We start from the raw sequence: 10,647 nt of genomic DNA, 5'->3' as shown, positions 1-10,647 counted from the left end.
TGCAGGTTGCTCGAGTGGAGCTTGACTTGCAGATATGCAGCAGTCCCATCAAAATGGGGTCCGTGATCGCCTTGTCTGCTAGACAGATGTGACATCTGAGGAGTCTGTATGAAACTGAGTAGAGGGATAGGGCTTTTAGTCTCTCTCTGTATGGTAGTGAGGAACCTCTGTGGTCTCTCCAGCTGCTGCATGTGCTTTGTGAGATGCATGCCAAAAAGGGCATTGTACTCAATAACGGGCCATATATGGAAAGATTACAGGGATATTATGACCTCCTTTTCCCCTGGATGAGATAGCCTTACTTATGAGGTGAGCCATGTAGAAGGCTTTCTGTACAATGGAAGCCACAATGGTAATCAAAAGTCAGGTTGCTATCAACCTGGGTCCCCAAATCCCTCACAACTGATTGCATGCTTAGGACATTGTTATTAATGTGGTAATTTATGTCGATGTCACTCTCCCCAAAGGGGATGATGATGATGCATTTTTTGGTATTCAGTTTGAGGCCACGTTTCTGGCACCAGTCATTTGTCTGAGTGAGACCCTCTTGGAGGATGTCCACATTATTAGGGGAATTATTGACATCACCCATCTTGCAGTCATCTGCAAACTTGGTCAGGCATAGCCCATTGGCTTTGGCTTGAACCTCAGAAAAGTATATCCCAAATAACAGAGGCCCCAAGACCGAACCTTGGGGTACACCGCTTGTTACAGGTCTACTGCTTAAGGTGGCTTCCCTATTTTGACTACATGCTTTCAGTCAGCGAGCCAATTTGCTACCCATCTGGTAACATATAGATTGATGCCTAGTTGAGACAGTTTATCTAATATGCCCGAGTGAGAAATAGTGTCAAAGGCTTTGACCAGGTCAAAGTAGGCGGTGTGCACCATCTTTCCATCATCCATGGCTTTGTTGACGGTCTCAAAGAAGTCAACCAAATTTAGCAGACATGATTTCCCCTTGACGAAGCCAAACTGTGTGGGATCGAGTGTTTGGAGGTTGCCAATGTCCTTGTTAATGAGGTCCATGATAATCCATTCCATGGCCTTGCAAATCAGGCTAGTTAGGCTGATAGGTCTATAATTTCCAGGACCGGTGGTTGCTCTACCTTTGTGTAAAGGGATGACTGTGACTGTCCTCCACTCAGCTGGGACAAAGCCAGTACTCAGGCTTTGGTGGAATAGAGGGTGCCTAATGGTGTTGCAAGTTTCTGCCTGAGTTCACATAGGATGCAGCCTGGGATGTTATCTGGTCCCACGGTGGCTTTTTTTTTGCCTTTGAGAGAGCAGTGATGACCTGTTCCCAAGATATAAGGGGAAGGGGGCAGGTACTGAGGATGTCCTGATTTACTGATGAGGGGACAGAGAGGTAAAGTTTTCTCTGAAACTGTCAGCCAGCAAGTTTGCTTATATCTACGGCATTTGTATATGTGTTGTACTTGACCACCAGTTCTGAACAGATCTGGGTGCTTCCTTTGAGGTTGCGGACATATGTGAAGAAAGCCTGATGATTGTCTCTAGTAGATTTGGCCAATTTGGACTCGAAGTTTGCTTCGGAGGCTTTCACTAGTGCTCTTATTTGCTTGTTCAGGCTAAGGAGACATTGCTTCCAATTGGGCACCTGTTCCTTCTTGGTCTTGGACAGCAATTTTTTTCGTTTTGTTATAGAGTTTATTTATTGCAGATGTCTACCAGACAGGTTTACTGTTCCTTGCAGAGGATGATTTAGTCCTGTCAGGTATTCCTAATTCCATGCATCTATATAAATGCTCGTATAGTGCTTTGGTGTAGTTTTGGATATTGTTGCCAGTTCCCACAGAGGGGTAGGGGGCTGTGAAGCTGTTTATACCATCCCTCAGGAGGCTGTAATCAGCTTTGGAGAAGTTTTTATGTCTGATCCTAGCTAGAGGGGGGGTTGGGGAAGATGGTGACTTTGAAAGTGACTGCTTTGTGGTCGGATCTTACCAGGGAGGATGGTACTATAGGGATGCTGCAGTGGTTACTCATGTTGGTTAATACCAAGTTCAAGATATTATCACCTCTTGTGGGGGTATCAACTAGCTGCTCCAAGGCATTTCCATTGACAAATCAAGGAATCTCTGGGCATTTGTGTTTTTAATGAGTAATTCTTATAGTCTATGTTTGGAAAGTTAGTCACCCAGGATCAGGGTAAAGGGTTGAATCTTGATAGATTCGAACAGGTCTGCATAGGCAGATTGGGCATCTTGAGTAAGATTTGGGGGCCAGTAGCAAGCTATGATTTGAATAGGGGTCTTGTCAATGGTTAACTACACCTGGAGTGTCTCCTGTGCATCATACTGTTTGACTAGCCTGGATGTGTATATGTCTTTAATGTATATTGAAACTCCACCTCCTCTGGCTTTACTGACCACAGTTTGGGGTTTGAATGTATGATAGGATGAATAACCAGGTAAGGCTGTAGTGCTCTCCTCAGCTTTGAACGAGGTTTCTGTGACTTCACAGATGTCAGCATTTTCCAGGATTAGGAATGCTTGCAGTGAGTGCGGTTTCATGTTTAGACTCCTAGCTTTTAGCAGCATGATCTTTAATTTGTTTTGTTGAAATGTTTATTTTGGTAGTTTTAACCTAGTCACATTTCCTTAAAAAGGCACTATAAGGGGAGGCAAGAGCTTTTGCCAGAAGCCTGAAGCCTAGGTGAGACAGATGCAGGACATGCCTGACAAAGCATCATGGTCTGTCAGTCATAACTTCCCAGGCTGTCAGGTACCGGATCCCCCTGGAATGACACCAGAAACTAAGCCAGTTGTTAAAGTCAACCATTTTCTGTTTGTATTGAGGCATCATTCTGGGTGATGGCATAATGCTGCTTAAGGCTAGGGACATGCCTGCCTGGGATACATAATCAGAGAGCTCAGTCATGTCTCTCTTCATATAGTCCAGAGAGGTACACCTCAAGTCATTCACGCCAACGTGGACTATGGCAAGAGTCATAATAGTACCTGTTGTTGGGAGACTTGAGTGCGTATGTGATGTGGAGGATTCTGGCACCTGACAGCCAACTAACTGTGACTTTCTCCTTATACAACCTAGTGAGAGAGACATCTATGTGTCTTATAATGGAGTGTCCTATGACTAATATGTTGGGTTTATGGTAAAGCCTTAGTGGCTGTGAGACACAGGTGTGTGGACTATGCGTAGTATTTGATGTGGAGGGCTGTGGAGGTAGCTTGTGTTTTTACCTCAGAGGTCTCCTTTCTTTAGGTATGTTTATGTGGAGGACCTCCGCATAGGTAAGTGTGTATTCTGTTGTGTAGGTGCGGGTGGTGGTTGAGGTGTAGTGATTATGTTGACAGCCTTTTTGGTGCCAGATATACTGGCTTAAGGGGGAGAGAGCTTGGAATTTAGGTTCCTGTGGATGGAAGATAACCTGATTCAAATAGACAGAATATGAAGTAAAATTTAGTGAATTTCAGAAGTAAAAAGTATGAAAAAGAGAGCCATGTGAGGATGCATTGTAAAAGTAATAGAGACAAAAGAAGACTGTGCAGTTTAAATTTAGGCCTTATGTTAAAGGTGTAGCTATAAGCCTGAGAGTAAGCCTTGTCCTAGTAGCAATAGTTTTATAGACTCTATGCTAGGAAAATTTGTAAAATAATGAAACTGTGTTCCCAAAAATTTAATTTTCAGGTCAGACAGAAATACGAAAATAAATGATGGCTGTGAAAGTCGTCAGTGTTGTGGCTGTGCATTGTTTTGAGATGTGTGTCTGTAACCATGTGACTTGCTCTACATGCACATTCTTTGCATTTACACTGTGAGTTTATTTTACAGTCTCAAAACCCAAATGACTCAACAAATTGGTGGAATTTACTTCTTTAAGTTCTAAAATTTGAATTATAACTGTATATCAGTAACTGGTGAGCCAGTGGCTCAGGTAGGTGGCCAGAAAGAGTAGAGATTGTGCACACATCCTTTGTTCACTTCTTAATACTTGTATTGCTTTTAAATTGTCAAACAAAATATTGCACTTGGGGGTGGAGTGGTGGAGCAGGAAAGACTGTACAAGTATGCAGCCCAGAAAGTGGAATCTTGAAGTACTATTTGTCCAAATGAGGCTGACTGCCAGAGACATGATCAAAGTAATAATGCTTGGTTGAAGATGGGTATTGAAGACCAAGTGGCCCTCACAGATATCCCTGCAATGTGTAATCTTGAAACAAGTCTGAAAATGTATTGCAAGCTTTGAGAAGAGAATGCTGGTCAGATGGTTGGCAAGAAGTGCTGGGAAGTATAAGACACGATGCTGAATTTAAACTGGGTACATATTTTGTTAAAATATGTTTGAAAGCATTGGGGCTAACAAGCAGTGAACAAGACAGCATGTGCACTCTTTTTTAATGTACTGTAGCCACTTGGTGAAGACATTGCATCAAAAACTAACCTATTGTCATCCATATCTGGTGCAAACCAGTAAACTGATATTGTGCTAACAACTAAAACAGGAGAAAAAAAGGACTCTTGTCTCTGGGTTAAATCCAGAACTCCATGTGTTCCATAATGTTGACATTGCAACTGGACTAACAAAGGAGCCTCTGGACAATTAGGTAGTTGTCTCTTTGTATCTTAAAAATGGTGGTTTCTTAATTCAATGGAGGAACAACTGCTCTTGGGGAGACAAGGTACCCAACTATCTGGGGACTCCTTATTGGTCCACTGCCAGTGAAAATGCATTTGTGGAGATGCTAGTTTCATTCCACATACAAGGGTCTGTTAAATACACTAGATTTTGAAGTTTGGAAGGCTCCTGAAGAAACCAGGCAGCCGTATTACTTGCTTCAGATTTATTCATGATAGCTGAGGCCTGAAAATTTGCATTTACTAAAATGGCCCATGACATGCCTAGCATAGAGGTGAGGTTGATTTGAAGTGATCGTCATAATGTAATACTAATGCATGTGTGTGTGACACATATATTTGTGTGTGTATACACACAAGCGCGCGCACACAAAATGTATTTTATATATATATATATATATATATTTAAATATATATATATATATATATATATATATATATATATATATATATTTAAATATATTTAAGTGAAGAAATGTAGTCATTGAAAATTATCAGTAAATGAGGTATGACTTTTTAAATCTACATTGCAACCCCTTGGCAAATGTTGTTTGGAGAGGTTGCACTGCTAATTGCCCATTTGGAGAGCTCTACCCCCACACCTCCCTTACTTAGTCTACCAAACTGCAGGATCACTCAACAGTGGAGAAATGTGGCCCACTTAATGATAATTTTCTGCAAGCTTTGATTTTAGTGGATGTCAGGAGCTGCTTACATCTGTTTACATGTACGCCCATCCAGCTGTTTTGTGTTGTAAGCTGCTTGCCATGGTCAGGGTTCTGTGGTAGGAAGCTGAGTAAAGCAGGGTCTTGGGGGGGGGGGGGATCCACGTGGCAGTTTAGAGATGTAATCCCTTCAATAATTCTGGGTCTACCTCTGGGCTTCTTCTCTAATAGACTTTGCCTAGCACACTTCCCATGGTAGGCTACCGGGGGCATCCTCACTAGGATCAAACCACATCAAATGGTTCATCCTGCTGTGAAGGAATAGCAGCTCTACTCGACGAACATCCAAGATTGCCAGCTTCCTCACTCTCTTAGAAAAAAATGGCAGAAAAGATACCCTTTAATCTGAAAAATCAAATCTTCTTCTTAGTTTGTTTTTGTTGAGATATATAAAGCTAAAAATGGGGAAAAGATGGAGCTTAAGTGCTGGGCATATAGCTTTGCATATTAATGTGCTTGCTACAGTAAGCTGCATTTCTTTTAGTACACTTTTAAGAACATTCAGCCTAATTATCTATTTACTTACTTTTGTTAATGAAGGTCTGGCAACATTCCTTACCCATACCCCTGACAAATATAAAGACTCTCAGGGATCTTCCCAAAACCTGGAATTTTCCATTGTTTTTCAGAATGTAGAAGAATAAATGCTCAAATCCTTATGAAAGATGGTCAGTTCATAGGTCAGTTGATATGGTGAGAAGTATTGTATTGTTTTTCTTCCCTTACTTTGCTCAGTTTGGTGACTCCAGTGGGGAAACATACTGGTTCCTAGTCTTTAATAACTTGCATTGCTTTTTACAATGAGGATGTTAAACTATTGTATGTCTTGTTCAGGTCTTCTTCCATTGTAGGGTTATCTTCTTCAGTTTTCTTTATTTGGTATCAGCAGGAAAGTTTTGCAAGTCCAGTACTTGACCTTCATTCCACACCTTTAAAAACTGGATTATCAGCCTACGGTTGTTGTGGAGTGGATTGCCAGGGCAGTCCTTCAAGGCATGTTGGAAAAAGCTTGCTGTTGTTTATAGATGTACAGCTTCCAGCTCTACTCAGAAGTAATGGCTTGGGGGGGGGGGGGGACAGGAGTAAAGGGAAGTAACATAATCATCATGACATTAGGTATCAAGCTCTATTCTCGTCTATCCATAGGAACTTGCCTACCTTTCCCTTTATGTTTGTTTCTTTGTAGCTTTTAGTTTTTTATTACAATTTTGAGGGTTGCTTGGCTGAGTGATGTTTATTGATAGGATGAAGTTTCAGTCTCTTGGGTTCACTGTGCTGTAGGAACCATTTAAAGGAAACAGCTTTTTTAACAAGTTGGAGGATGTTTTATTCAAAGAAATTTTCAGTCTTATAAGGGATCATTTCAAATAATGGTCTAAAGTGGACTCAGAATCTCATAAGAGGTGTCTAGATCTTTTTGGGTAGAGCCTAGACCAGCAGCTATTCTTCCAGTATTCCAGACATGGTTCCTAGTCGCATATCCTTAACAAGCTGGTTATTTATTTATTTATTTTTATTTAAATGCTTTTGTTTACTGGGAAAGTCTGACTGGGGCTGGGTGCCCATTTTCAGCAGAGGCCCAGGGAGAAAAACCTCCAAATAACACTAAGATAAGACACCCACACAAACTCGCACACAAACATAATACAGCTATCAAAAGGCATGTATGTGAATGGTTGAAAGGGGAGAGTGCTAGGTCACCAAAGGTAATTTTAGCTATAATAAAAAGTTTGAAAACTGTTCTCAGAAACTACTTTAGATGATAGTGGAGCTTGCGTTTTTCTTAACTGCTGTGCGACTTCAGAGTTCAGGTTGTATGGCAGGTGGTGGCTTGCCCTTCTGCAAAAAAAAAAAAAAAAAAATTCCTCCCATGTTCACCAAAGGTATTTTCAGCAAACAGTTTTCATTGTTTTTCCTTTCACCAAAGTTATCTTTGGCAAGTTGACATAAATCCGGTTGAAAGTCAGGGAAGTGTGTTTGCGCAATACTATAAAGTTCAAATCATATTACTGTTTGGAAATGAGGTACCTTTGGATGTCTTTAAATTGTTAAAAATTAAAAAAAAAAAATACAATTTAGGCTATTTAGGTTGTGTGTTTGAGGAGGGGTGGTAAGAAGAGATAGTGTTAAAAAGTGCTGAATGTTTTACATGATTACAGGGTACTAGAGTCTTGTAAATGCACTTCTAGTGCATTTAAGCCATCTGCATTCCATAACATTCTCGTATAACAAGGAAAACCAAGTTATTGGGATATTTACTTAAAAAAGCATAAAACATCATCCATGCATCTTCTACAGTAGCTGTTACACAAGTAAATTACCAAAGACAATTAAGTACTAGGGAGATATTCTCAAGCAGATGAAGGATATAATACAGCAATAACCCAAGCCTGGGTGTGGGTAATGCTGGATTTACCCACGGTTGGTGTGGTTTGGTCACGAGGGCGAAGCCCGAGTGGCCAAACAAAGACAACCGTGGGTAAATCCAGCATTACCCACACCCCGAAGTGGGTTATTGCTATTATGCAATGACATTAAGAAAAAAAATAATTACTTTTCTTAAATAATGGCATTGTATAATGCCTCCTTGCTGCCCTTCCGCAGCTGTCTGGTATTCTGCGGCAGTTCTGATGTACTGCGCATGCGTATGCTTATGCAGTACATCAGAGCTGTGGGCAAAAGCAACGGAGAAAGAAAGATCTCCATTGCTTTTTACAAACTGTCTCGCTATGTTAAAGGAGTTTAACGTAGCGAGACAGCTTTAAAAAAAAGCAATGGAGAATCTCCGTTGCTTTTTTTAAAGCTATCTCGCTATGTTAATCCCATTTAACATAGCGAGACACCTTTAAAAAAAGCAATGGAGATAGGAATATTTCCGTTACTTTTTTTAAAGCTGTTTAACATAGCGAGACAGGTTGTAAAAAGCAACAGAGATCTTGCGTTCTCCGTTGCTGTAAAAATAAAAAATAAAAAGAGTTATACTAATGGAAAAAGTGCGGGCGACCAGACCTGTTTACATTACTGTAACTCTGATTTACAAAGTGCACGCTGACCAATCAGCTTGCACATTTTGGAATTTTTAATGGGGGGGGTCGTTGTATAATAAGTAATATTTCTAATCTGGCCTTATGGGGATAGGACATGTATCCAAACCCCATATGGCTTTTAAAGTGCTTTTAAATGAGGTTGCAAGGCTGTTGATACCAACAGCATTCAGCAGGTATGCATGACTTGGAAGGCATCTCATTTTTAACAGATGTTAAGAGTCCGTTGTTAAACGTTCTTTTGGATAAGTATTTATTTTATCCCCATGGTCTCACTAAAGCCTGTGTTAAAACTGAGGGCAGCTAAACTTAGAAAATGATGTTCAGTTTTATATTTTTTATCCAGCAGATGGTACTGTTTTACAAAGTTCTTAAGTATAGCAGAATCTTAAGACGTTTAGGTTCATGAGCATGTTTATAAGTTTTTTAAATGCTATTTATATACATTTTCAAGACTTTTAGGTTCATGAGCATGTTTATAAGTTTTTTAAATGCTATTTATATATATTTTCTTTGTATTCAAATTCTTTTAAACTTTTATTGTGGTTTTAAATGTGTTGAACACGGTTTATATGCACAGTTTCATTTTACATGTACTCAACAAGTTTGCACTGTGTTTTTAAATGTGGAATATTTTGTTAATTAATTAAGGACTGTATAAATATGGTGGTCAGAAGTTGGTATGCTCATCTGATGAAGTTGTGCTGACGAAAATACTGTGATTCAGTTAAGGCATTTGTTTTGTTCGTGTGTGCTCATTAAAGTTGGTGTTGCTATCTGATGAAACCTTCCAGTGCCTTATTTCTTGGTTATTTATTTAACCCCCCCTTGAATTTTTTTAAGAAACTAGAGCAGTCAAAAAAACAGTGCAGTCAGTCTAGTAGCTTTTAAACCCACCTTTGCCAAGGTACGATATTAATAACCTTATCAAGCAATAGCCTCTGTACAGGAAGCAGTATAAGGTGAAGGGGCCTTGTGAGTCTTTTTACACTATAAGACTATACTTGGCAAACAGAAGTAAATGTACTCTTCTCCCCTGTTCTTAATAACCATTTAAATTTAAAATTCGATTGAGGAACTGAACACTCATGCCTTGCCGTCTGATATGATATTTTTGCTGTCATGTTGTGTTTCAGCTGGTACTGTGACTTATTTTGATCAGTTGATTGACCTTTGAGCTTGTTGAAGATTGATATAGTCTATAATCTGTGCCAACTTTTATTGCAGTTTGTCTGAAGAAATCTTTTCATGAAAGCTCTTACCATTTGTTGTTGTTTACTCTGGTTTGTCATTAAAGTTTACCATCGTTTCATGTTCTTGCAGTGATTCACTTTTAATAATTATTGTATTTCTCTTTAGAGTTGGCTGATTTTGCTGTAAGTTTAATTAAAAATCCCTCATTAAAAGCAGTGAACGTGCTTTGTGGAAGATAATCTCTGTCTGACATTGACATAGTTACAACATGTGACTGCCATTGGTTCCTACAGTGAGACATTTGATTGATGACTGTAATCAGTAAACACTTTTACATCATGAATACTAGTGTAAAACGTTCTTTTAAGATATACTATCAAATACCTTCTCACAGCTATACTGTGATTCATCTAAACCATTTGAGGAGATGATGACCTTTCTTTCTTTTTTTTTTTTTTTTTGCAGGTAACAGACAACATCAGTCAAAACACTATTCTGGAGTATGTTATGATCAATAGCATATTTGAAGCCATTTTGCAGGTAAAGGAGACTTTCACCCTCTTTATAAACCGTATTTAATTCCTGTTTGTTTAGAAAACTGTGGACTGCTTAAAAATAGGTTCTTTGGAAAGTGAGAGGTCTCAGGAGTTTGATCTCTGCTGTATATAGTGTACAGCCCTGTGAGTTAATGGAGAGACTACTATATAAGATCCATGTTATTAATATGCAAGTACTCTTTCTCAGACTTGAGAGCATATTTTTGGTCCTTCATTCCACAAGGTGAAGGAATAATCCCTTGAAATGAAAGATGATGCAGAGAAGCTTCTCTGTCTTTGTCCTGCCAATTTGTATTAGTGGCACTGTCACTTAGCTCTGTGACAACTTTATTTCTTTATTATGTAATGATAGGTCTGTAAATAAGCATACTTACCTCTGGTAAACCTCGTGTTACTCCTTGGGCATTTATATGCACACTGTTTAGTCTGAAAACATGATAGCCAGCATCATATCTTCTCAGATGTCAAGATCTTGATCTTTTGAAAGTACTGTGTACATTTCCAAACTTA

The 10,647-nt window shown here is 39.4% G+C and overlaps 1 protein-coding gene across 1 annotated transcript in view; it reads left to right on the top strand.

The window, feature by feature from the left end:
* Positions 1 to 10,647, top strand: part of ARMH3 (armadillo like helical domain containing 3) — a 2,648,735-nt gene that overhangs the window by 87,924 nt on the left and 2,550,164 nt on the right. The window contains exon 5 of the mRNA XM_044055591.1: positions 10,046 to 10,120. Coding sequence (XP_043911526.1) covers positions 10,046 to 10,120 — 75 coding nt within the window. The remainder of the gene's footprint in view (positions 1 to 10,045; positions 10,121 to 10,647) is intronic.

Source organism: Protopterus annectens, chromosome 14.part0 (genome assembly GCF_019279795.1).
Source record: "Protopterus annectens isolate FY-2018-M chromosome 14.part0, PAN1.0, whole genome shotgun sequence".
In the NCBI taxonomy this organism is placed as follows: Eukaryota; Metazoa; Chordata; order Ceratodontiformes; family Protopteridae; genus Protopterus; species Protopterus annectens.
The sequence above is the reverse complement of the archived record's forward strand: the minus strand, read 5'-3'. Positions and strand labels throughout refer to the sequence as shown.